This window comes from Serpula lacrymans, assembly GCF_000218685.1.
Source record: "Serpula lacrymans var. lacrymans S7.9 unplaced genomic scaffold SERLAscaffold_11, whole genome shotgun sequence".
NCBI lineage: Eukaryota > Fungi > Basidiomycota > Agaricomycetes > Boletales > Serpulaceae > Serpula > Serpula lacrymans.
The window spans coordinates 655212-682137 of record NW_006763300.1 but is presented as its reverse complement, the minus strand read 5'-3'; the positions used below and the strand labels follow the sequence as shown (position 1 = coordinate 682137).

The window sequence follows — 26926 nt, the reverse complement described above, 5'->3', positions numbered from 1 at the left end:
AATGGCTTGGCGATCAACCCAAAGCCTTCAATGAACCTTCTATAGAAGTTTACGAAACCCAAGAACGCTTGTACTTCCTTTTTGGATTTGCATTCTGGCCATTCCATAATTCCTTTTACTTTAACCGGATCCATGCGGATTTCATTTTCGGATATGATGAGACCTAAGTACTCTGTCGAGGTCTCTTCGAAATCGCATTTTTCGGGTTTTAGATAAAGGTTGTTCTTCCTTAAAATGTCTAACACTCTGCGCGTCATTGCGCGGTGTTCTTCAATCGTTCTTGTGAAGATCATGATGTCATCGAGGTATATTACTACCTTTCCGTCATCAATCAAGTCTTTAAACAGCGCATTCATCATCGTTTGAAATGTCGCTGGTGAATTTGTGAGTCCGAAGAACACCACTAACGGTTCAAAGAGCCCCCTATTCGTTCTGAAGGCTGCTTTGTGTTCATCTCCATCCTTGATACGGATATTGTTGTATCCCCATCTGATATCTAACTTTGTGAAGTACTTTGCACCTCTGAGCTTGTCTACAAGTTCATTTATCAGAGGTAGTGGGTATCTATTCTTGATGGTGATGTCATTCAATTTCCGATAGTCTTGGACAGGTCTCAGTTTTCCATCTTTCTTTTTGATGAAAAAGAACGGTGATGCGAATTGTGATTTGGAAGGTCTGATTCTTCCTGATTCGAGGTTTTCGTTTATAAACGCATCTAGTTGTTCTTGTTCCCCTAAAGCTAATGGATAGCATTTGCAGTCCAGAGTGTGGTCTCCCGGGATGAGTTCTATAGCATGATCCCATTGGCGTCTCTCTGGCAGTGCATCGAACAACTCCTTATCGAATACGTCTTTGTAATTGTGGAGGTGTTTGGGAACTATTTTTTCGAATCCTCCTTCTTTCTGATCTTTACCGGCAGCTTCTGAGCTGTTGTGCCTTGTGCCCTGATGTGGTAGTAATGATCGTCAATAGAAGCATCCTCATAGTCCATTAGATTCACTTGGATCAGCTGATCCCCATCTGAGCGATCTACTTCCGAGAAGTATGTGTCAGGGTCTTCTTCCGGATCAAGGGAGTCGACCTGTCGTTTACATTCTTTCGGGCATCTATCAAAGTTCAACTCTGACTTTTTCCAGTCTATAGTGGGATTGTGCTTCGTTAACCACTCATGTCCGAGGAACATGCGTCCACTCCCTAAGCTTGTTACGGCGAAGTGAATGTTTTCTTCGTGGTCTCCTATGCTCATCCGTAGTTCTATAAATTCTTTGATGGCACCGTCTTTGTTAAGCGTGCCATCAGCATTGTATACTGGAATCGGTCTCGGTATCTTCTTTGTTTCATATCTTTGTTCTTTTACGAATGTAGAGTCTATGCAGCTCCCCGTACATCCACTATCTAGGAGAGCTTCGATCGTCGTTGATTGATTCGTATCGAGAGTTGTGAGTCTGCAGGAGATGTTCATCTGGTTTCCCTGCGTTCCCCTAATGTACTTTTTTGGGGTGTGTAACTCTAATAGAGCAATTTCTGCTTCATGCAGTGTTAATGCATTCAGTTCTCGTATTGTCTCTATTGTGACTTCTCTACTTCTTTTTTGGTGCGTCCAGATATTGAGAATGCCAATGGATCTTTCTTCCTTTTGGTCTCGTAATCTTTCTGCAACCCAAAGCGGCGTCCATGCCACTGTCAGTCTTTGTCTCTCTTTGTGGTCTAGGTTTTTATTAGAGGTGTTCCTGACCTCTTTGGAACTGGTCGAACCATCAGTTACATCAGTGCTTCCCAATTGAGTCACTGCTTTCTGTGGTTCTGTTGTTTCCAATGAAGTGCTACCCGATTGAGTCACTTCCTTCACAAATTTTTTTACTGCGCTTTTCTCTTTCGAGCGCGCCGTGATTCTCTCAGAACTGGTCGAATCATCAGTTACATCAGTGCTTCCCAATTGAGTCACTGCTTTCTGTGGTTCTGTTGTTTCTGGAGTTTTAGGGATCTTTCTAACCCGTTCCCTGTTCAGGTTCACATCTCTTTTTGTTTCTTTCTCTTTTAATCTCAGATCTGCTGCGTCTTTGGCCAATGCAATATCATTTTCATGATCTGTACTAATACAACTCGTGGTAGACGACAGACAAGAATCTTCGATCGAAAGAGAGGAGAAACTATTTACAAAACTTTTGTCCTTAGGCGCAGCCGGTTGATGTGTCACCGCTGGCCTCTTTAAAAACCCTGGAGGACTTTTGCTCTTTCCTCTGCAGTCATCTTCTGCAGGAATTCTCTCACGTTAAACTGAGGCTTTGCTTGTGCCTCCTTTTTGCATTCGAAGGACCAATGTCCCTTTTCACCGCACCGGTAGCAAAGTCCCTTCTGCCGGTACTCTGCTTTGTCGACCCTCATAGGGTCACCGGATTGGGTATATAGGTACCCGGTTGCATCCTTCTTTCTCTCGACCCTTGGTTCGGTCGTTTTTCCTCCTCCGTCTGGCTTCTTTCTCTCCGTACTCCTGAAGCTTTCTTTCTCCGCCTCTCGATGACGCCATAAGTAGTCAACGCGGATTAATTCCTTCTTCCACCCTTGGTAGTTAGCCGGCTCTCGGCCGCCGTATATTACCTGATTTACCAGGGGTTCGTTCATGTTCCTACGTAGAAGTGAAATGAGGAAATCCTCATTGGCTACTTGGAGGTAACCAGCCTCCCTCCTCAGTTCTTCAAAATGCTCAAAGTGTTTCTCGGCCGTGTTCTTTCCTTGTCGCAAGATCATTATGTCGTTGCGTGCGGCGAGTTGCTCGTGAACGTTTTTGAACCGAGTTTCCATCTTTGTAGCAAACCACTCGAAATTCTCGTAAGTGGTTTTGATGCTTTCTCCCCGCATCCTCCTTTCCATTTTCGTCTCCATCCACTCTGTTCTAAAGGCCGCCGCTGCTCCTCCTGTCATGAAAGAAAGCACGTAAGCGATCTTTCTCCTTTCGTCCGCGAAGTACTCTTCATCATCTTCGAAATTAAGCATCAAGGCTTCGCGGAAAGCCTTATACTTTTTCCGGTCTCCATCAAAGTTCTCAGGCTTCTGGAGAGCCGTTCTGGTTCTGTCTACGCGCTTCGGCTGCGTAGCGGGTGGCGGCGGTGCGGATGCGGCTGGAGCGGACGTAGAAGAACTCGACGTAACTAACCTCAGCTTGGCTAGCAATTCGTCTACTTCTTCTTTGGCCTCTTTCAGCTGTGTCTCGTATAAATCGTGGAGCCTCCTCTGCTCCTGCTCTATCCTGGTCTGAACGTATTGTTCCAGTCCAGCTTCCTGCGATGTCGGGGGTTGGGGTTCTAAAGGCGGGAGCGCGCCCGACAATTCTCCCATCCCCATTTCTGGTGTGTCCTGCCCTTCTGGCGGACCTCGCCACTCTCCGAATGCTGCCGTCGTCATGATCAGGGTAAGGGGTGTGGTATCTTGTTCTGATCGGTTCTATCTCTGGAAAAGTGAAGTATATTTCCCAGGCTATTCTATTCTCAGAATGGAAGCGTTGTTCTGCCAACCACTCTTCGAAATCACCAGGTTGCATATACGAGAGTTCCCCGATGATAAATCGGATCAACACTTTCTCGAATAAGTTCAACCAGACTATCTGTTTCTCTTTTTAGCCAAGCGGTTCCTCTTCTGTCCCGCACTGACTGTGTATGTAACTAATCTAATCTGAGAGATATCGTTGTTCTAATTGTATAGTAATTGGGGTCCGAACGGTTGTCCCAATGATACCCAGCGAGTAACCGCGTGCAGGTCTTTTCCGACTGGCGGAGGCAAGTGCCCGGCCTGGTCAGAAGTGTACGGAAGTTTATCTAAACTAAGTAGTACCTATCGGGCTCCACGCCGTCAAGGGTTCTAGCTACTGGGTTGGAAGGGGGAGTGAGGGGGATGTCAACAAACGTTTCTGTGGGTGAAACGTTGGCAGGAAAAAATGATGTGATGGTGTCGGGTCGGGTGATAGGTGATGTGATGGTAGTTTTTGTGAGGTGAACGTATATTTTGGCAATGCCAAAGAGTAAGAGTGCGATGAGGGGGAATAGGGTGATGATAAGGATAGCTGTGATTTTGCTCATCAACAGGTGTCGTACCGAGTTGTAGATTGTGTAAAGACCCTAGCTGTATGCCGGTGACCCGAGCAGCGTAGGACTTAAATCTTAACAACAAGTGTTCAGACAAGCAAGTATAAAAGAGTAAATCTACAACTGGGGTATATACATGGATATCGTGCTAGTTATATAGTAAAGAACATGAGGCTACGGGGAGGTATGACGTAGCGTATTGGTAATGAACATGTGTATGTAGTGAGGCTGATTGGTAATGTGTATTACTAATAGATCACGTGATACTTGATAAGATTAGATCAGGAGGAGATTAGATAAGGTGAAACAAGAGTCTCTATCTGTTGATTAGATAAGAAAGCTGGGTCAGATGGGTACGATCGTGACAACATTGTTCCCAAATAGATGCTGGGGTTTCTATTGCAGCTATGATCACTATAACAGCTATTTGTGAAACTATAGTGTTATAAGAGTTTATATAGCCAAAGTGTTTTTCCTGATGGCCTCACATTAATCCTCCAAAACTCTGACAACTCTGAAGGTCACAGTTCTCTAAAGTAATAATATGCCAGCTGGCTGTGGAAACAAAAAATATGTATATATCTCCTTAGTAGAAAGAACTAATTATTCTTGTGCTGTAGGTACTGACATTTGATGAGATTTCAAAGGCTACTTGCATTAGTGTACAAACAGGGCACTATATTGGCAAATACAATTAAGTTGCTTGCTAGAACCAAGGGCCTTACACAATGTAAGATGCTAAAGGTGTCTGGGAGAGAACTGAGTATACTGTAGTCCTGATGTCGAAACACCTATATGTCATTGACCCACAGGGATCAACCATGGGATTGAGAAAAAAGTGCTGAAAACTACAATGGAGTGAGTCTGCAGGTCTGCACTTGTTGGAAATATACTCCCACGTGTTGAGCCAGCCACCTTAACATATTTTGAGCAAAGTGACTGGCTTGAAAAGTGGGAATATATTTGTGTGGAGCTTGAATGCCTTCACAAGAGCAGTCAAAGTTGTCTATAATGCTACTGAGGCTCTTTGTTAGTCACTTAAGGAGAATAACAAAATAATGTATTATATATGATATATATGTAAAAAGGGAGTGATCATGATCAAGATTAAGATTTGTGGGTATAGGTGTGGGCTTTGTAGCTGACCGAACTGTAGGCCTGTAAAAAAAATGATAAGCTGCGAGGGTAGGCGGGAATCATATTGCCTGAGCAACTGTGGAAAAGGTGTCAGTGGTGTGTTGTTTGGTCTAGGGAACAAGAGTGATGTATGAGATTGTTTACCTTATGTATGTCGTTGTGGTTTTTTAAGTTGCAGATGAAGCCTTACGGAGGAACTGTTGTAATTATTTTCTGACACCTATTTCATTCTTTTTGATGCACCATGTAGTGGGAATTATCAACTCTGCTCGGATAACCTTATTGAGGTTGCGACATTGATAGATGGTCCATGCTGGTGAAGGATTGGGTAGCTTGTGGATGAACAAAGTCCTGAACCATGGTGACCAGAATTATGCCCCTGATAACACTAAGAAATGAGGTCTATATGCTAGGGATCAAACATTGTGTGTTGAAAAGCATTCTGTCTTGGGGGGAAGGGGAACGGACATGGAATAATGGAATGTTATGGGCTGGTGAGTAATTGGATCAAAATGATGGGTGTGTGTGGTGATGACAGTGCATCTGATATTAGAGCACAATGAATAACGGGGGACTTATATGGGGTTAGGTGTAAAAGAGAGATTAGTTTGAGGTGTATTTGTGGTGGATAATTGTTGAGAATGATAAGGGAGAGAAGGCAATAGTAGTGAGGAAGATGAAGTGGACAAAAGTGGTTTTAAAGCAATGGAAGGAGAGGAATGTATTTGAAGGTGGTGAGGATGAAAAGAGTGGTTGAAGGATTTTTATTGGGATATATTGTATTGTGAAATTTTGAAATAGGTGCTGTAATAGAGGGTGAGATAATTGAGATGCCTAATCTGATTATGTATTGTGTTTTGGGTAGTAAAGGGCAATACAATTTGTTTCTATAAGATATTGTCTATGAAATAATGTGGGAATAGGGGGTGTGTGAAAGCTACACTCTATACTGAGTAAACGGAAGTGCAATTATTGAATCGCCAACAGAGTCAAGAACAATAGTATAAAGATTAAATCAACAACTGGGGAATATGTACATGAAGAGGGCTGTATATATACTAACTAACATGAGGTGCTGACTGAGTAGCACGCGTAAGGCGTGAGGTGCTTGGTAAGTATCTATGTCATAGGTCAGGTGACTGGTCAGGTGACTAGATAAGATAAGGTCAGCTTAGATAAGATAACAATGTGATTATTCTAGATAAGGGGAAACTATAGTAATAATGTCTTTGTCTGAGGTTTTGGGTTGAACTAGGGTTTGAGTTTGAGATTGTGACAGGGTGGGTGAATAAAAATGACAGATGAATTACAATGATTGGATTTAAAGTGTTGATGAACAAATGAAATTGTTATTGGAGGATTTTTATGAAAGTTTGATGAATGTGAGATGTGGAATGAATCAAAGGGAGACTGCTGAATCATCCCTTATATTACGGCAAAAACAGTATTCTTGTCACGACCCCTTACTTCTGAAACTATCTCTACTGATAACTAGTCAATCATATCTATTATCTCTTCAAATCTTATCTTATTATAGTCACGTGACTAATCACATGACCTATGACATAGCTACTTACAAAGACAATTACAAATGCCTCATGCCCTACACATGACACTTAGTCAACACCTTGTTACTAACACATGTTCTGTAGTATATATACCAGCTACTTCATGTACCTATCCCTCAGCTGTTGATCAATATCTTCTACACTTGTTAAGACACTGCTTGTGATTAAAAACTCTTGACCTCTGTTAGCTTGGTATAGGGTCAGGGTATCACACAATCAACAGCTAGTCAAAGCACTGTCTATGATTCTAACAGCAGCTACTATTATCACCATCATCCTAACCTTTGCCTTACCAATCCTATTCATCATCCTCTATCTTGTCTACACAACTATAATATCTACCAACTCAACCCCTACCACAACACTTCCTATTCCTTCATGTCCATCAACCATCATCTCCTTCTCCCCCAGAGACATAGAATCTCTTGAGGAAATTCCTCTCACTCCCATCCCACTAGTTACAACTTTACCCGGTGTGGAACCGAGAAAAATTTAGTTAAAACCTTTTACATAGTTTCACTTTTGAATACCTCTGACCAGGCCACACACTTGCGTCCACCAGTTGGAGAGGGATTAACAGCCTAATAAGCGGATCACTTTGGGACAACCGTTTGGACCCCAAATTATTACAAAACATTTTACCTACCTTTTTAGCTACTTTTACATTACTTTACATACATGATAGTTTGGGACAGAAGAGGACCCAATTATCAAAAGAGAAAAACAGTATCTATGATTTTCACAGAGGTGTATCAATCCAACTTGTTGTCGGTGAACTCCTGTATATGCGTAGAGACGATCTAGAACATTGGATAGCCTCAGAACGCTGGTGGATAAGCTTTACATTAGTGGGATACCACCTAACAGATATGAAGAATGGAGGAAACTCCTTCTAAACTACGATCAGATCTGGAGAGAACAAGAAAAAGAGAAGAAAAGGTATTTCGGTCAGACAGAGAGGACTGGAATGAGGAAGGACAACGGAGGAGGAAAGAAAACCTGTTCTGGAACCAAAGACAGAACCGGAACTGTCTATTTGGGTGCTGGGCAACCCATGGAAACAGACAAAGCCAAGTATAGAAAAGAAGGACTCTGCTTCAAATGCAGAGTCAAAGGACATATTGGAAAGTTCTGTCCCACAGAAGGGAAGAACAAGATTGACTTGCATGCAATGATAGTGACATTGTCAAAAAAAGAGTGCAAAGCTCTGAAATTGGATTTTTGAAGAGGCAACCAATGAAGCATCAGTCAGCCAAGCCTAAATATGACAATCCCTTCTCCATTCTCCCTGTCAATGATTCCACCTGTACTATAGTTACAAATGAAAAATATTTATGCAAGGAATCAAAGACAAAGAAAGAAGTAAGGAACGACATGAAAAATGCACACCAGAAGAAGGGACTGGTGAAAGAAACCCTAAACAAAAGTACAACCACAGCAGAAGCAGCGCACAGTGAAATGAAAAGTGCAGCATTTTGTCAAACTCAAAATGGAAATTGATGACCATTCTGAAAGAATTCACTTTGCTGTCACAAATCTTGGCAGTAGAAGGATGTTCCTAGGACATGAATGGTTATTAAAACACAATCCAAACATTAACTGGAAGAAATTGGATATGAAGTTTGAGAGATGTCTGGAGGAATGCAAACAAAAGGTCCGACTCTCTGATCCAGAGGAAGACCCAAAAATATACTCCGAAGAAGTAGACTTCCCAGAAGGGGATCAACTAATCCAGGTAGATCTACTTAAATATGAAAGAACCAAAACTCCAGAACATCTTGACCAGATAAGAGCTACAGGCACAACAGCACAACAACTTGCCGAAGCTGCTGGAAAAGATCAAAAGGAAGGAGGTTTTGACAAGATAGTTCCAAAATATCTTCACAATTACAAAGACGTATTCAATAAAGAGAGTTTTAACGCACTACCAGAAAGACGCAAATGAGATCATGCCATAGAACTGATCCCAGGGAAACACAAACTAGATTGCAAAGTATATCCCTTAGTGTTAGGAGAGCAAAAACAACTGGATGAGTTCATCAAAGAAAATTTGGAATCAGGCAGGATACACCCACCCAAATCTCCATTTGTCTCACCATTCTTTTTTGTCAAAAAGAAGGATGGAAAACTCAGACAGGTGCAGGACTATCAAAAACTGAATGATATCACCATCAAAAACCAATACCCACTACCATTAATAAACAAACTGGTAGATAAACTACGTGGAGCTAAATACTTCACAAAATTGGATATACAATGGGGATACAACAACATTCAAATCATAGAAGGAGACAAAGAGAAAGCAGCCTTTAGAACAAATAAAGGGCTGTACGAACCACTAGTAATGTTCTTTGGTCTTACAAATTCACCAGCAACCTTCCAAACGATGATGAATGCACTATTTAAAGATCTGATTGATGAAGGAAAGGTTGTAATATACCTTGACAACATCATGATCTTTACAACCACTATGGGAGAACATTGGGCAATAACGCGCTGAGTACTAAATATATTACGAAAGAATCACTTATACTTGAAACCAGAAAAATGTGATTTCGAAGAAACCTCAGTAGAATACCTCAGTCTAATCATATCACAAAACAAAATTGGCATGGATTTGATTAAAGTAAAAGGGATGTTAGACTGGCCAGAATGCAAGTCAAAGAAGGAAGTACAAGCATTTTTAGGCTTTGTCAACTTCTATAGATGCTTCATAGAAGGGTTTGGGTTGATCACCAAACCACTAACCAAATTGACTGGAAAAGAAGAGTTTACATGGGGACCGGAACAACTAACAGTATTTAAAGAACTCAAATACCAAGTTAGTTCCACCCCAGTCCTTGCCTTACCAGCCGATGATGGAAAGTACAAAGTAGAAGCAGATAGTAGTGATTTTGCCATGGGGGCAGTATTATCACAACAACAGAATAGCATATGAAAACCTATTGCATATATGACGGCACTAGAAGAGTGGAAACACTATCTAATTGATGCAAAAGAGGACTTCAAGATCTGGACAGACCACCAGAATCTCTTATACTTTAAACAAAATCAAAAACTCAATCAGAGACAGGCACAATGGGTCACGGAGTTAAGCAACTATAAATTCACATTACACCACACTCCAGGAACCAAACACATCAAAGCCAATCTACTCTCGAGACGAGCTAATCATGATAGGGGGGCAGAATGTAAAACCCTTATCCCCTATACCGAGTTAACGGAGGGATGAAGGCTCAAATCAAACAAGTAGCGTTACAAATAGCGATTGAGAATTAATCAACAACTGAGGAAAGTATGTACATGGTGGTCTACTATATATATGTTTCTGAAAGTCAGCCATGAGGCGCTGACTGATGTTTTCTTTGTAATGGTTCTAGACTCTTGTCACGTGATGGTCACGTGATCTGATATAACTACGTATTATGTTATCCGCACTAAAGCAGCAGCTTAACATATCTTTATCTGTCATGTGATCAGATATCAAAGAAAATGAAAAAAGGAAAACTAATGCTTAGACTAGCGCTTTTGGTTCAAGTCGTGACATTACCCCCTCCTTAGGACTTTCGTCCCGAAAGTAGGGGTCCATCTTTCCGTTTTCCCAATTAAACAATTGTTTTCGGACTCTAGTTGTTGTGAAGTTTTCGAAGGGTTGGAAATGTAATTGAAATCGGATCCGTCGGGGTGCACTAGGGTTGTTATTGTGGAATGTTTTTACTTTGTCGGGTGAGTTGTTTAGGTGTTGTTTGGGTTCCCACGTGCGTTCCTCTTTTGGATAGTTCTTCCAATGTACTAAATATTCCAATTTCCCTCGTTTTAGACGTGAGTCTAGAACTTCTTCGACTTCGTATTCTTCTTGTCCGTCTACTATTACCGGCGGTATCGGTTTAGGTTTCTGTTGGGAAGGGAACTGTGGTTCTTTGTACGGCGTGAGTTTTATCTCGTTGAAAACCGGATGAATAGGCCGCCATGTCGGTGGTAGCGCTAATCTATAGGCTGATTCGCCTATTTTTTCCAGTATTTCAAACGGGCCGTGTCTCTTGTCGTCCAGTTTCTTGGCTGGTCGATCTGTTGAGATATTGGTCGCTTCTACGTACACCTTATCTCCTATTCTATATTCCACTGCTTCTCTTTTCTTCTTATCGTACTGCTTCTTCATCTGTTCAGCTGCCTTTTGCAGCGATTCTTCTGCTCTCTTCCTTGTTTCTGTCATTCTCTTTACGAAATCTTCTGCATTTTCGTTCTTTACCCCCACTTTCACTACTTCCTGTGTTCTCGGATGATATCTATGATTCAGGTAGAACGGGCTATGTCCCGTCGCAGAATGTTGTTTGTTATTGTAAGAGAATTCTGCTAGGGTAAGCCATTCTGCCCAATCATCTTGTTTATGGTTTACGAAGATTCTGAGATACTGTTCTATCTCTTGATTGATCCTCTCCGTCTGTCCATCCGTTTGTGGATGCCAAGCCGTTGATGGGTTCGCTTTTATCTGAAGAAGCGTATGTAGATCTTTCATGAATTTTGAAACGAATTGCGGTCCCCGATCTGAGATGATCTTTTCGGGTATGCCGTGGTTTCTGAATACATGATCTCTAAATAATCGTGCCACTCCTTCTGATGTGATCTCCATCTGTGTGGGAATTACCTTGATCATTTTGGTGAATCAATCTACTACTACCATTATCATGTTATATCCATTTGATTCTGGTAGTGGTCCGATCAGATCTACTGATATGATCTGCCAAGGTTTATCCGGGATCTTGTTTGGATGAAGCGGTGCTGCTTTCTTTTTATGGTCTGTCTTAGTTCTTTGGCAGACTTCGCATCCATCTACGTATCTCGTGATATCTCTGTCCATATAAGGCCACCAGTATTGTCGAGTGATTAACTCTTTGGTTTTATATCTTCCTGGGTGACCTGCAATAACAGAGTCATGGTTTCGTCGGATAATCTCTTCCCTTAACACGGCATCTTTTGGTACATAGATCCTGCCTTTGAATACTATGCAACCGTCTTCGTCTAGCCAACCGTCCTCTCTCCTCTCTATCTTTCCTTTCATCTTTTTTATTAATTCATCTACATTTCCTTTTTTCTTTGTAATCCACTTTGAAATCTCCAATTCCTTCTCTTGACTGTCTGCGATCTTTTGTCTCTGTTCTGGTGATAGGGTCATTCTTACAAATAATTTCTCATCCAGTAATACGACGTCTTCGTTGTCGTTTTCTCCTTTGTTGTGATCTGACCGTCTCGAGAGAAGATCCGCTTTTATATGTTTCCTTCCTGGCATATGGTGTATCGTGAAGTGGTATTGGCTTAACTCCGTCATCCACTGTGCCTGTCTCCTATTCAACTTCTTTGGTTCTTTGAAATATAACAGATTTTGATGATCTGTCCATATCTCGAACTCTTCTTCTGCGTCTATCAAGTAATGTCTCCATTCGTTAAGTGCCGTCATAATGGCAAGAAGCTCTTTGTCATAGATCTCGTAATTGCATTCTGTGGGGTTTAACGCTTTGGAGAGATATGCAATTGGTTTCCAGTCATCTTTTTGTCTTTGTGATAAGACGGCACCCATAGCGAAGTCACTACTGTCTGCTTCTACTTTGTATTGGCCATGTGGTACTGGGAGAGCTAACACTGGGGCTGAAGCTACACATTGTTTTAATGTGTTAAATGCTTCTTGTTGTTCATTTCCCCAAATGAAGTCCTCCTTTCCCGTTAACTTGGTCAATGGTTTGGCTACTTCCCCGAAGCCCTCTATGAATCTTCGATAGAAATTTACAAATCCCAAGAATGCTTGTATGTCCTTCTTGTTTTTGCATTCTGGCCATTTGCTAATTCCTTCTACTTTTACCGGATCCATGCGAATTTCGTTTTCTGAGATGATCAATCCCAGGTATTCTACTTCTGTCTGTTCGAAATCGCATTTCTCTGGTTTAAGATAGAGATGATTTTTTCTTAGGATATCTAACACACGTTGCGTCGTTGCTCGGTGCATTTCTATATCCTTTGTGAATATCATGATATCATCTAGATATATGATTACCAATCCTTCGTCTATCAACTCTTTGAAAAGCGTGTTCATCATTGTTTGGAACGTGGCGGGGGAGTTTGTCAGTCCAAAGAACATGACTAATGGTTCGAATAATCCCCGATTTGTCCTGAACGCTGCTTTATGTTCGTCTCCTTCTCTCATTCGGATATTGTTATATCCCCATCTTACATCCAATTTTGTGAAGTATTTTGCTCCACTCAATTTGTCTACTAGTTCCCCGATCAACGGAAGTGGATATCTATTTTTGATAGTGATATCGTTTAGCTTCCTATAATCTTGAACTGGTCTCAACTTCCCGTCTTTCTTTTTAATGAAGAAGAATGGTGATGCGAATGGGGACTTCGATGGTCTTATCCGTCCCGATTCTAGATTCTCCTTCAGGAACGCATCTAGCTCTTCTTGCTCTCCTCTTGCCAATGGATAGATCTTGCAATCTAGGGAGTGATCTCCCGGTATTAGTTCGATTGCGTGATCCCATTGCCTCCTTTCAGGTAACGTGTCAAACTCCTTTTTATCAAATACGTCTTTATATTGATGAAGGTGTTTTGGCACTATCTTTTCGAATCCTCCTTCTTTTCGATCTTTGCCTGCGGCTTCTGCTAGCTTCTGTGCCATTGTGCCTTGGGCTCTGATGTGATAATATTGATCGTCGACCGTGGCATCTTCGAAATTATGGAGATTCACCTGTATCATCCTCTCGTCTTCTCTTAGTTCCTCAAAGAATATTTCCGGATCCTCCTCTGGATCAGAGATTCGGATTCTCGGTCTGCATTCTTCAGGACATCTTTCAAAGGTCAACTTCGATTCTTTCCAGTCTATTTTAGGATTATGTTTGTTCAACCACTCATGTCCTAGAAACATTTTTCCGTTACCCAGATTGGTTATGGCAAGATGTATCTTCTCGACGTGTCCGTCGATTTCCATGAGTAGTATTACAAATTCATTGATGGCTCCGTTTTTATTAAGAGCTCCATCTGCATTATAGACTGGAATAGGTCTCGGTATCTTCCTTGTCTCATATCTTTTGTCTTTCACAAATTGGGAGTCGATGCAACTCCCCGTGCATCCACTGTCCAATAGTGCTTCGACTGTTTCTGATTGGAGAGTATCTAATGTAGTAAGCTTACATTTTACGTTCATTTGATTGCCTTGGGTGCCCCTAATGTACTTTTTTGGGGAGGCAATTTCTATGATCGCTTGTATAGCTTCTACTGTTGGTAACCGGTTGATTTCTTTTATCGTTTCCCGGGTTACTTCTTTCGCTCTCTTTTTATGTGTCCAGGCACTCAGAATCCCAATGGATCTTTCTTCCTTTTGGTCTCTTAGCCTGTTTACTACCCATTCTGGGGTCCAACCTTCTGTTCTAGGTTTTTTTAGAGGGGTTCCTGACCTCTCTTCTACAGTCTCTGCTGCGTTTTTCTCCGTAGAGCTCGCCGCATCGGGTGTAGGAATCTTAGGTTCTATCGTAAATGCTGCGCTTTTTAGTGATTCGCCCGCCGTCGAAACTGCGGATGTCTTATCACTCTGTGCCGCTTTCACTCTAGTTGCATCTTTTTCGTTTCGGATTTCTTTCTTTGTCTGAGTAGAAGTAGTTTTATTGTCATCCGTGCTAAAGCTGCAGCGTAACAATTCTGAGTCATATGTATTTACAGTCAAAGGAAGAAATCGATTCGAAACGTCTTTAGGCTCAGTCTGTCGATGCGGTACCGCTGGCCTCTTTAAAAACCCTCAAGGAGTTTTTCCCTTTCCTCTTTCGTCATCTTTTCTAAGAACTCTCGGACATTAAATTGTGGCTTCTTTTTTTGTGTGTCTTTGCACTCGAAGCTCCTATGTCCCTTTTCTCCGCATCGGTAGCATCGTCCCTCAGTGCGGAACTTTGCTTTGTCCACCTCCATTCTTTCTCCGCTACCGGTATAGGTATATCCGGTTCCGTCTCTCTTCTTCTCTCCTTCTTTCTTTTGTTCCGAATAGGGTTTCTTCCCGGTATCGGAACCTTTCTTCTCCTTTTCTCTCTCTCTCCAAATATAGTCTATTCTGATAAGTTCCTTTTTCCACTCTTGGTAATCTCTGGGAATATGCCCGCCGTAGATCACCCTGTCTACTAGCGGCTTGTTCATGTTCCTTCTGAGTAGAGATATTAGGAACTCTTTGTTTATCCTATTTGTATATCCCGCCCATCTTTTCTTTTCCTCAAACTTTTCAAAGAAGGCTTGGGCGGTTTCATTGCCCTGTCTCAGGGTCAATATTTCGTTCTTGGCAGTTTCTTTTTCAAAGCTGTCTTTGAACCTTTCTTCCATTTTATCCGCAAAGTACGGCCAACTTCCGTATGTATTTGTAATATCGAGCCCCAGCTGTTGGGCGTCTACTTGGTTCTCTAGCCAATTGGTCCGAAAGGCCGCGGCTTCTCCTTCTTTCATAAAAGATAGCACAAAGCTTATCTTTTTTCGGTCGTCTTTGAAATATATGGCATTGTCTTCGAAATGTAGTAATAAGGACTCTCTAAAGGCCCTATACTTTTTCTTATCTCCGGAGAAGTTCTCGGGTTTCTCCAGTGCTGTTCTACTTCTTTCCACCTTTTCTGGAGGTGGCGGTATCTGTCTTTTTAATTTTCTTTGCAAGACGCTCACTTCTTCGAGCGCCTCGTCTAGCTGGGATTGGTAATGCATTTGTGTTTGTCTTATTGCTTTTTCTACTTCTTGTTTTACATATGCTTCCAATCACGCTTCTTTCGGGGGGGGAGTGTCTATTCTGGGTAATGAGTCCATCATTTCCCTGGTAAATGCGCTGTCCGTGCTGTTGGATGGCTCGGGCAGATCTCGATATTCTAGGTTTGACATTGAATGTAAGTTGGGGAGGAGGGGGAGTTTCTGATTTGATCAAAGGGGATGGGATTCTGATGGGTTCTATTTCTGGTAGGGGGAATTTCCCTTTGAATACGTAGTCTTGAGAGTAAATGTGTTGCTCTCCGATCCAAATGTAAAAATCTCTACTAAGCATAGAAAGGAGTTCACCAGTGATAAGCTGGATCGATACACCGCTTTCTAAGATCTTAGTAGTCTATCTGTCCTCTTTGAGTCAAAGTGGTCCTCTTCAGCCCACTACTGACTATGTATGTATGGTAACTATTTTTTGTATTTTACGAATTTTATGTAAAAGGTATAGTGATAAATTGGGGTCCGAACGGTTGTCCCAATGTGACCAGCTTATTAAGCTTTCAGTCCTTCTCCCGACTGGCGGACGCAAATGCGCGGCCTGGTCAGAGGAAATCGAAATGGAAACTATGTAAAATCGAGAAAATCCCAATGGTTCCACACCAAAGAGATTATAGTGATATAAAGTGTATTTACAGGGGGATGGTTACGAACGAGTCTTGGGATGAGGAGGGGGAGACGTTGGCAGGGAAAAATGATAAGATGGTGTCGGGGCGAGTGGGTAGGTGATGAAGTGGGAGGGTAGTGATAGTTTGGTTTGAACGTTTGAGTAGGTTTAGGACGAGTAAGATGATGATGATAGTGACGATGATGGCGGTTAGGATTGTTGCTGTTATATTCATAAACGGTACTTGTGGCAGTTGTTGATTGTGTAAAACCCTTATCCCCTATACCGAGTTAACGGAGGGATGAAGGCTCAAATCAAACAAGTAGCGTTACAAATAGCGATTGAGAATTAATCAACAACTGAGGAAAGTATGTACATGGTGGTCTACTATATATATGTTTCTGAAAGTCAGCCATGAGGCGCTGACTGATGTTTTCTTTGTAATGGTTCTAGACTCTTGTCACGTGATGGTCACGTGATCTGATATAACTACGTATTATGTTATCCGCACTAAAGCAGCAGCTTAACATATCTTTATCTGTCATGTGATCAGATATCAAAGAAAATGAAAAAAGGAAAACTAACGCTTAGACTAGCGCTTTTGGTTCAAGTCGTGACACAGAAGATAATGAGGATGTCATCGTACTAAAAGCAGAACTTTTTATATGAATGACCCTCACACCTGAACAAAGAAAAGAGATAACCAGAGCAGAAGAAAAAAGTATAGAGACGTATAGATGGAAAAAGAGAATGACAAATGTGGATGATTTAGTAAAGAAAGTTGAAGACAAAATAGAAAAGAGAGAGGACATCAGGAAAAATGGGGGTAGCTATATAGAGCTCTATAGCACTATAAGTACTCATAAAGCTGTTATAGTGGTCAAACCTGTTATAGAACCTCTGCCATCTATAGAGCCTCATATAGCTCTATAAATGCTCTTATAGATATTGGAAATTGTTGTGTAGCTGATTAAAAAAATTAACACAAACAGGATTTGAACTCTCAACTTGACTAAGCAACCTATAGCCACACATCACATTTATCCACTACACCATGAGAGCTTATAGAATGTATTACACAGTTGTTATATATTGACCTTTCATGGACTTAGATTATTTTTTTACTCATTGTCACTACTTACATTTGGATAAATCATTATTCTTATTTTGTGAGTATCAGGGATACAAACTACTATTTCACTAATACAGGCTACATAATTAATTAATACTGTATGATCTATTAGGCCTTTTAAGCACCTTGAACTATATTATAACTATGACCTTTACAGCTATATGAGCTATGTAGGCTGCTATAAGCTATAAGAGCCCTTATAGTACCTTGCCTATAATAATATACTTGACTCCAAACACTTCTGGCCTCTTTCTGAACAAGTTTATTAGATTAATCCAGAGTTTGAGGGAATTATAGATACTTCTCCCCTTGGTTAAAATTTTGCCTACTACTGTGCTATAAGAGCTATAAGAGCTATGATTGCACTGATAGTACTATAGTTTCTATCAATGTGTTTATATATATAGGTGGTGGCTATATAGCGCTATATAACAAAAGGGTTTTTCCTGATGCCAGATATTTGCACTTTTAGCATGCTATGTTGGTATTCCACATACTGTATATATAGACAGCTCACATAGTTAAGACCTCAGTGATTCTGTCCCCGCTGAGGTACACCCGTCTCTTCTCTGTATTTGTAGACTCTTCAATTAACAAGCGATTCTGTCCCCGCTGAGATCAGTCTAGTCACTGTGGGGACCGACTTATATAAGCCCAGCTTATATGCTGGAAATATTCAATTTAGCTTTTTTCAGCCAATCAGAACACAGATATCCAATATCTTCAGCATATAAGCTGAGCTCATATAAGTTGATCCCCACAGTGAGTGTCTCTCTACATATGTATTGTTATCTGATGGCATAGGGGCCAAACACATAAAACTCTGGTGCCAAGCACATTATTTACTTACTATTTCAGGGGTACATTGTATTGTATACAACATGTATCATGCCTGTGGATTTCTTCACATTTTTGCAGTCTACCCTTGGATTTTTTTTGGTACCTGCTGTCTTATGCAGTCCCTGATATTTTGTGCACCTTCCATATTTTTCTTTCGCAGTCTATCATTCTTTTGCATAGCCCTGTCTGTATGTTGCACCAAAAAACTTCTCGCTGTGTCGCAGTTTACAAAAAGGGCAGACAGAGCGTCATATAGGTATGAATAAAGCCGCAACAATGCCAATCGTGTTTTGAAGTCCAGTTGAAACCTCAACTTGAACATTGCACAACAACTTGAATTGTCTTTCTTTCTATTGTACATTGCATATCTCTATTGTGAGTATCAACTTTTGGAGGTACACAGCGCTCTTATACTTTCTTATTTACAGCGCAATGGTAGCTAAATTAGCTGGTTGGCTTATGGCTTTTGGGGACGTGCACTTATGGCTGGAGAAGGGGGGTATAAAGGATGTGCATGATGTTGATCTCTCCATCGAACTTGATGATTGGTTTAGGGAGCGAGGCATCGACACATTCACACTCACCACTTTCCCTATCTCCTACCAGAACAAACAAGGGGTTGTTAGACTATTGGATCATGTTGATTCGCAGACAGCGAAATAACCCGAGAGATCTGCCTAAATCCTACAAGCGCGTCAGAGAGTTGCCAGAGGCTTGTAAAGTGAAGGAGGAGATTGTACTTAAGGAGACAGGTCTAAAGGATGAGGATTTGCCTTGGAAGACTATCATTGATCCGTACGGACACCACCGCTGAAATGTAAAACATGTGTGGTTAGCATGATTGTAACGATTCGATATGTAAATTGATTTGTCCTTCTGCTAAATGCATGATATGTTTCTGAAAGCCTTTTAATTACTGCAAATTTGAGGTATACTCCGCATTCCCACGGTAGCCCTAATCAGTGCATAGTCCACATTGACTGTAGCGGTCTACTACTGCCAGCCTGAGTGCTGTGATCAGTGCAACGTCCTTCACGCAATGAATATCATCGTTCGTGTCTTCTACGTTGCGATTGTCCATTAATTGATTATAAGAGGTCTTTAGGAAACTCTTTTTGGCCGAGCTGTTACTCCCGCTGAAAGGCTTCGCCAACATCAGCGGGCTCTAACCAAGGCTCAGAGAGAGCTCGACCGCGAGCGCTCAAAACTCGAGCAGTCGGAGAAGAAAATCGTACAGGACATTAAGAAAAGCGCGAAAGCTGGCCAGATGGTAGGCATTGTCGTTTCGTCATTGTCATGGCTATCACGCTTTGCAGTAGAGTGCCTGCAAAATCATGGCCAAGGACTTGATCCGCACTAGACTCTATATCCAGAAATTCCATCAAATGCGCACTCAGTTGCAGGCTGTGGGACTCAGAATCCAAACACTAAGAAGTAATCAGCAAATGGCCGAGGCAATGCGGGGTGCCACTCGTGTACGCTCTGATCATGCTAGCGCGTGGTATAACTATTAATCTGCGCCTGGTGAATGCAGGCCATGGCTTCGATGAACAGGGGTTTGAACCTCCCAGCTATACAGAGAATCATGAACGAGTTTGAGAAAGAGAGTTCAACCATGGATATGAAGGAGGAAATGATGTCAGATGCGGTAGATAATGTCATGGAAGAGGAAGAAGACTTTGAGGAGGAAGGTGATAAGATTCTGAAGGAGGTTCTCGACGAAATTGGCGTTAGTTTATCGCATCAGGTAAGAGTAGTTGTCATCTCCCCCGTGAAGAAGGTTTAACAAGCCTCCGCAGCTTACCGATGCGCCAAAGGGGTTGGCAACATCCTCCCCTATTACCAGTGACCGCCAACCGGTTGCACTGGGAGATTTTTCAGGCGTTGTAAACCCTCGTCATGATGATGAGAAGGGTAATGATAATTCAGGCTTGTCAGACGAAGATGCCTTACAAGCTCGGCTGGATGCGTTACGACGTTTATGATGTATTAAAAGGGGGTTATACATATTAAGGGTAGGCAATCATGCGAGCTTGAGACCCACGACATTTTTACTATCTTGTATACTCATCGCCCAGAGAATACCAGACCCGTTATAGAATCCTTCGACACTTTCATCCTAACAAAAAGCAGTGATTAGCACCCTACAATATTCCAGATCATCTGCACATACACTGTCCAGATTTAGTAAGATTGATATCTGCTGTAAACGAGTGAATTTTTCTCTGACGTCCCCAAATATCGACTGGGACGATAAATATGCGACAACAGATCGGAGATCGCGGTCGAAACAAATTGCTCCCAACTACGTTGTAAAGACGCGTTGAGCGTTTCAAACGCAGCGAGAAGGGAGGAGCGCACCTCAGAATATCGTAGTGTCATCACATATCTTTCCCAAACTGGAAGAACCACATCAAGTGCGAGCCCAAACAACATTCGGTAGTTATTATCTGTGAGTAATTCCTATTTGTGTGTCAGGATACGCTTTGGAAGATGAAGGTTTCCGCAGACCTTGTATCCATCTGTCAAACCCTCCCATAGCCTAATAAATCGCTTCTTTACAGTGTCTTGATCATGTGCTTCCGTATATCCATCATCGTCCAAAACATATGACATATCTTTGTAAACATCGGGTATGAGAGTCCGAAGCTTGGGTCGCACAAATTGGTTGAAGAGCTGCTCCACTCCAGCCTAATGTTTATCAGTAAAGCCATGTAGTCAACCAGAGGCAAACTTACTCTAAGACTCGACCGCAATTTTGGAGTTAGGGCATCTAGGCCAGAAATAGTGCTTTTCAAAGTATCTTTCTCGGACACAAGGAATGAGTTCAATGTTGTAGGATCTTGGAGAAGGTCTCTGGTAAGACGATCAACGTGTAAAGACGATACATCGATATCATTTAGGAGTGTCTTCAAACTGCGTTCAGTCGCTGTGTATAGTTGATGTGTATTTGCTTACTGCGTATGAATGGCGAAATTCCCGGTCTGTTTTATCCCCACGGATGCCATTGACTGTGGTCCCTGCTTTGCGGGACACATCGTCAAGTTTCATTTTTATCGCACTGATATAATCTCGATCTATAATGTCCTTCAGGAGCTCTGTAGTCCGTTTAATAGTGCCGAGAGAGCCAGTCGATAATAAGCGTAAGAAGACAACCTTGAGAATGTAGAAGGTATCATCGGGTGTTGTCGTTCCTGCTGGAAACGGAGGAACACCAGTACTAGACAGTTGATGTGCCTGAAAAATCGAGTATAAGAGAATGTGCAGATACGAAGGGTGATTCGCAAACATACTCTGTGAATGGCAAAGCGTGTATACCAGATCTCCAGAGGTATATAAGATGATGTCAATAGATCGTTGAAGATTCCGTCCGAAGCTGTTGCCTGGATGACCTCAGTGCCGTCCGAAGTTACCTGACTCTGGGTTTTAACAGAAATCTCGTCCCGATCTTCGTCTATAGCGCTGTTGTCCTGAAAACGATCGAAATCGTTATATTTCAAAGCAAGAATGATTAAGATGAAAGCAAAACACAAGAGATAGATTCACTATACCGTGAGTTGTTCTATCAAGAACCTGCGAAATAGGCTCCAGCGACCAGCCATTCCGGCTATCTCAGTTGATGCCTTGTCTATCTCGCGAGGGTCGATAACCTCGTCTTCTACAGAAACCTGATGGAAAGCTTGCTTTTGTGATGATGTATTGAGTGTGGACAGAGGAGATCTGGATACGTCTGCAAGCTTGCACGGTGTTCAATACATGGTCATATGTGGGAAGCTTATGGTTCAACAGCTTTACCTTCTGTTTGATGTACCTATTTGATTTCCACCCTTGAATAAATTCTTCGACAACGCAGTCACACTCTCCCAGTAAGCTCTTCAAAACAACTAGCATCCTCCCTGGACCATAATATTTCTCAACAACAGATTGATGCTGATCCACTATCATAGCTATACTCTCAAATAAAGCAGTAAGTGCAGCCACGAAATAGTGCGAGGACGTAGCTGAAATAAGTTCAGCGTATAAACAATAATAGCCACCAAGTAGGGACTGATCGACTTACTTTGGTCAAACACCATGGGCTGCACACGTATGAGCTTCACAACAAAAGATGAATACGCCTGTAAACCTTCGGCTTGGCAGTCGATGACTGGAAATAGCTTAAAAAAGCGGCTTGTAGCAGTAGCATCGCGAGATTGAGAAGCTTGTTCGAAATGCCGCTGGAAAGTTTTTAGGAGTTGTTCCCGTGCAGTCTGCAGTGCCTGAGCTGGCGGAAGAGGATGTTCTGAAGTCGGCTATAGTGAGCTGTACGTCAGTATGGGATCACTTGTCAGTCAGGTCAGAGGTCCTGACTCGGACGTACTATGACAGACTCAGCAAAGGCTCCGTTTATTACGTGAGATGGTAGACTCATTGCACGAGAATAATGTCTAGTAGCTGATTCCCAATCTTGACTGAGGATGCAAGATTGAAGTTGGGTCAAGCAAGACTGAAATGAAGTCAAGGGAAAAGTTCCTGTAAGAATCCAATTGGACTAGCCTTCAGCTCCAACACCTGTCCTACCCTCTCAGTAGCTTCTGTAACGCGCCTCATTTCTTCGTCAAGCAGACTCATACGTCCGCTGAGACGCTGAGCCGTCTCGGCAGTAAGGCGAACATTGTTAGACAAGTGCAAGGCCTCATTGTAAGGCTCTGTGAGCAATGGAGCGAGTGTTCTTAGACGGACCAAGGAACTTTTTATAGGTTCCGGGGGCCCACGAGTGACGGATTTCTCAAGCTGTTCGACCTGGTGATTCAGGAATGCTGTTCCCAAAGTACGGGACATGGCCAGCTTACTGCTCGCTGCTGCTGCTGCTGCGGTAGGAGCCTACAGCGAGTCGTACGGTTAGCCTGGCTTGTGAGATACGAATCACTGACCTTGCTCTCTGCCATGACTAGTATGATGATATTTTGCTCTTTCGAAGGTAGATATGGTTTGAGGTAAGAAGATGACTTGAAGTATAAATCGCTTACTAAGCAACTTGTTACATCGTTCACTATTATTTCCTCTGGACAGTGCTGGTGCGGCTTAGCGGCCAATGGATCTAACTCCCACTGGCGCTCACTGTGCCTTGTCGTCCTGCAACACCTTCGATTTCTTGCCAATCAGATGCCAATGCACCAAACTGTTTTGCAGGTTTCATATATCTCCCGAACTCCATGACTGTTCAGCGCAAGATCTTGTTAATCGCCAACCTGAACTGAGGCCTTCCGTACAGTCTAAATGCACGCTGCAATCATGTGGTAATGCTAGTCTGGAATCCATACTTAAGCCCAAAGAAGACGGCGATGCCCGACCATCTGTGCTGTGTTCGAACTGCATGCAACCTTTTTGTATCGCGTATGTCTGGTCGTTTCTACCACTGTTTTCAGGGTTAAATACTGTACAGTCATCGTCACCCCAAAGATCATTCATGTTCAGGCCCAAAGAAACCTGAAGCTCCTCGGAAAAATGAGGCTGCCCGCCTGCTATTGTCAAAGAACTTTCCATCTAAATCCGCTCCTTTAGCAGCGCGTTCAGTGCAACGAGGACCCATAAAAGTTTCAGCTTCAACGAATCCGAAGACAGCGTCGCAAATAGAGAAGGTTGAACAGATGAAGCTTCGACATGGAGCTATTGCCGGCGACCCCGAGGACAGTGCATCGACTGTACCGATGAATCAACGTTTATATCTGAAGGCTAAGTCAAGACTCTCGAATTCGGTGGAGCAAGAAATAAAGATCTGGTTTCGCCAGGTACATGCTGAATTCATCGCTAAAATAACTGCGTCAATGAGATAATGACTGTTTCTAGTCCATTGTCACTGGCAAGGTCATAGACTTACTTATAAAGCATTTTGATGTTACCGACTCCGAAGAATATGTGCGTTATATCTATGATAGTTGTTACAATACCTGATTTAGTGTCCAGTCATTTGCACTTGCTAAGGTGCAGAGTTCGGGAGGTTTGATGCCTTTACACAACGAACAACATCTAGCAGATCAAATTGCAGATGGGTCAACTTTATTCTTAACTTCCACAGAGTTTCTTGAAACTACACAGTGAATAGAACGGGATGATGGACACCAATGTTCATGGATTGATTGAAAGGTGGTTCTTCAATGATGAAGAACTGATAGTATGATATATTAGTAGAATCCTCTCATTCTGCGCCGTCGAGAACAGTAGTTTAGCGCTAAATTCAAAGCTCCTTATAGTTTTGAGCACATGCGTTAGTATCTCACCTGACTGTTCTGCCTGACTCGGACAATCCCAAGGATAGCTCCGGCATTGATATTCAAGATAGGGGCCTTGGGGCCATAAATTAAAGTCAGCAAAGTCGTCAACGGTCAACGTAAATCCCTATTCCTGAGCTACATCCCATCTCAAACATTTAACATGTCCCAACCGACGCCCGAGCTAAACACTTTATTTGATCCCTTAACTTGTACGCGCAAGGGTCTTTGCCCTGTAACGCAAATTCGCAACAAGGGCGACCCATTGGAGAGCCACTCACTTTACTTTGAGCAGCATGGAACGGGACCAGAAAAGATATTGTTCATAATGGGGTGAGGCAAACTAGTTCTATTCGTAAATTATAGTACCAGTTGACATTCGCATCAACAGGTTGAATGGTACTCTCTTTGCTTGGGGATCTCAAATTGACCACTTCGGCCACTCGGACAAGTATACAGCGCTGGCTTTCGATAACAGAGGCGTTGGCCACAGCGGATCACCTATGGGACCATACACGTACGTCCAGCGTCAATATTGTTTTATTGATGTCTTGGTCACTAGAGCAATATTGATAACGAAGTATGCAGAACAAGTGGTATGGCAGAAGATGCCATTACCCTCCTCAATTACGTTGGGTGGACAGACAAACACAGTTTACATGTTGTCGGTATATCACTTGGGGGCATGATAGCTCAAGGTAGACCAAATCAACCCCTTCATCGGACGGTCAGTGGCTGAATTGCTTTATAGAGCTCTCAACTCGCATCCCCGAAAGAATCATATCCTTGAGTCTTGTTGTCACCAAGGCCGGCGGAAGGATCTGGAACAACTTTCCTTCAGTAAGCTATGACAAACCCCAAGTGCGCAAAATAATGAAAATTACTTCATTAGCTTAGCAACGGTATCAAGATGTTCAGGTTTGCAGGTATATTTTCTATAAAGCGAGCAAGCCACTAAATTACTACCAGAACTTGGGTGATGACACCTGAGGCGAAAGCAGCGTTGTTAGTCGACTTATTATTCCCGCAAGAATGGTTGGACGAGAAAGCCTTGAATGACTCATCTGGACGGACGAACAGAGATGTGCAGTTTGCGGTTCGTACACACATACATGCATATCTCAACCTTGCTCATTGGCCTGGACCTGGAGCAGGCCTGGAAAAGGCGTGACAACACTATACCTCGCCAGACCGCCATTGGTTCCTTGTCCCAGATGTCAGCAGCCTATACTCACCATTGTAGTGATGAGCGATTACGCACTCTTTCATCAACAATTCCCAAAGTTGCCATTATTGGCGCGGACCAGGACAAGCTTGTCGACTCGCATAACAGCATTTACTTGAAAAAGCAGATGCCAGAGGCCGAGTTGATTATGTTCGAGAAAACAGGCCACGCGATCTCAGGTCAAGACGTACCCAGATTCAATAGAACGTTGGAGAGAATATTTGAAGAAGGTCGAGAGAAGATAGGAAGAGCTGAGAATCGAAGTCACTAAACGCACGCCCTTTGCGTCGGATAATCCGTGCTTGTTTGAATTACAATATTCTTTGTATTTAACCATGGGCGAATTATCAACATGCTGCTGTAGTCTTCACCAAAACCATCGGTGAGCACAAAGAAGCCGTGATAATACACTCACAATCAAAATAGCCAGAGAATTATAAGATTTGTAGACGTTGGCAGACTGCCACAGGATATTCAGAGAATCACTAGGGAAAGAAAGTCTGTGGCATAAGTACACCCTCTGATTGTCCTTATGTCAAAGCGTAAGGGCTATGCATTATATATGCGAGAGAAATGTAATATACAGCGAATAGATGCGCCGCTATAACATATTTCAGCTGTCAGTGACAACCTAAGGCGCATGTCAGGTAGATATACTCACGTCTAAAGAGGCAGAACTGCCAAACCGAAGTCAACGATACTATGATAGGTCATAACAATCTTCATTTCTCTCTTAGAAGCTCCTTCATCTCTGATCTTATACTGGGATGTACTTTCCCTATCGCTTTCCTCGTTACGTGAGGCTCGATACGCAAATTTTTCGGCCAACTGTCCCCCTGTTCTTTTTGCCGCTCCATTAGCACCTTCAAAAGCGGCTTCTTCAACATTTTTTCCTCCTGCTTAGTGAGTGGTGGTGGCAAGACTTCGCTCGGTTTTACCGCCGACATGGGCAGGATTTTAAAGAAACGAGCTATTGAAGGTCGCATGGTAGATGTCTAGGCAACAATCGAGATATAGTGAGCTTTGTTGTTAATTAAACACACCAAGGCAATACTCTTGAAATTTGGAACTTACTGACTATAAGCACCTGCAAGAGCTCGAGTATGGAATTTCAATGGTCGAAGTCCGTCAGAGTAAAACAAGCAACGTGACTAATGTGACTCTAGAAACCACGTTACGTCACGCGTATACACCCCTTTTACGTGACTTGACCGCGACACTGAACACCACTGGCACCGTTTGGTTCCAGCTTCCTGGTAGAAAACCTCATCTTCAACTATACACGTATATTTCTTTTGCTTTCTTTGCTCTGACTAGCACC

At 42.5% G+C, this 26926-nt stretch overlaps 8 protein-coding genes across 8 annotated transcripts; 4 read left to right on the top strand and 4 right to left on the bottom strand.

Annotated features, from left to right (window-relative positions):
- Nucleotides 1–14420: 14420 nt before the first annotated feature.
- SERLADRAFT_396747 (uncharacterized protein) lies at nucleotides 14421–14769 on the bottom strand (the record flags this gene model as incomplete). Its single annotated transcript, XM_007321361.1, has 1 exon — nucleotides 14421–14769. One exon carries the CDS (start codon nucleotides 14732–14734, stop codon nucleotides 14558–14560), a length of 177 nt encoding a protein of 58 aa, XP_007321423.1.
- A 78-nt stretch (nucleotides 14770–14847) lies between these two features.
- On the bottom strand, nucleotides 14848–15263 carry SERLADRAFT_396742 (uncharacterized protein; the record flags this gene model as incomplete). The annotated part of the gene is made up of 1 exon (XM_007321360.1): nucleotides 14848–15263. A coding segment is annotated over one exon (178 nt), but the record flags the coding sequence as incomplete, so codon positions are not given.
- Nucleotides 15264–18624: 3361 nt separating this feature from the next.
- On the top strand, nucleotides 18625–19034 carry SERLADRAFT_474270 (uncharacterized protein; the record flags this gene model as incomplete). The annotated part of the gene is made up of 1 exon (XM_007321359.1): nucleotides 18625–19034. One exon carries the CDS (start codon nucleotides 18638–18640, stop codon nucleotides 18941–18943), a length of 306 nt encoding a protein of 101 aa, XP_007321421.1.
- Nucleotides 19035–19123: 89 nt separating this feature from the next.
- Nucleotides 19124–19479, top strand: SERLADRAFT_396739 (uncharacterized protein; the record flags this gene model as incomplete). Its single annotated transcript, XM_007321358.1, has 2 exons — nucleotides 19124–19180; nucleotides 19235–19479. Coding segments are annotated over 2 exons (257 nt in total), but the record flags the coding sequence as incomplete, so codon positions are not given.
- Nucleotides 19480–19972: 493 nt separating this feature from the next.
- Nucleotides 19973–22950, bottom strand: SERLADRAFT_451655 (uncharacterized protein; the record flags this gene model as incomplete). The annotated part of the gene is made up of 12 exons (XM_007321357.1): nucleotides 19973–20248; nucleotides 20303–20434; nucleotides 20491–20592; nucleotides 20641–20820; nucleotides 20868–21038; nucleotides 21088–21366; nucleotides 21423–21599; nucleotides 21681–21866; nucleotides 21925–22130; nucleotides 22190–22421; nucleotides 22490–22615; nucleotides 22666–22950. 12 exons carry the CDS (start codon nucleotides 22948–22950, stop codon nucleotides 20153–20155), a joined length of 2172 nt encoding a protein of 723 aa, XP_007321419.1.
- Nucleotides 22951–23188: 238 nt separating this feature from the next.
- Nucleotides 23189–24369, top strand: SERLADRAFT_357479 (uncharacterized protein; the record flags this gene model as incomplete). Its single annotated transcript, XM_007321356.1, has 4 exons — nucleotides 23189–23505; nucleotides 23555–23900; nucleotides 23959–24027; nucleotides 24076–24369. The coding sequence occupies 4 exons, from the start codon at nucleotides 23204–23206 to the stop codon at nucleotides 24208–24210; spliced, it is 852 nt and encodes a 283-aa protein (XP_007321418.1).
- An 81-nt stretch (nucleotides 24370–24450) lies between these two features.
- Nucleotides 24451–25994, top strand: SERLADRAFT_474262 (uncharacterized protein; the record flags this gene model as incomplete). The annotated part of the gene is made up of 7 exons (XM_007321355.1): nucleotides 24451–24713; nucleotides 24772–24897; nucleotides 24969–25078; nucleotides 25132–25220; nucleotides 25273–25298; nucleotides 25350–25476; nucleotides 25535–25994. 7 exons carry the CDS (start codon nucleotides 24544–24546, stop codon nucleotides 25874–25876), a joined length of 990 nt encoding a protein of 329 aa, XP_007321417.1.
- Nucleotides 25995–26109: 115 nt separating this feature from the next.
- On the bottom strand, nucleotides 26110–26735 carry SERLADRAFT_474256 (uncharacterized protein; the record flags this gene model as incomplete). The annotated part of the gene is made up of 3 exons (XM_007321354.1): nucleotides 26110–26206; nucleotides 26267–26600; nucleotides 26680–26735. One exon carries the CDS (start codon nucleotides 26589–26591, stop codon nucleotides 26328–26330), a length of 264 nt encoding a protein of 87 aa, XP_007321416.1.
- Nucleotides 26736–26926: the final 191 nt, after the last annotated feature.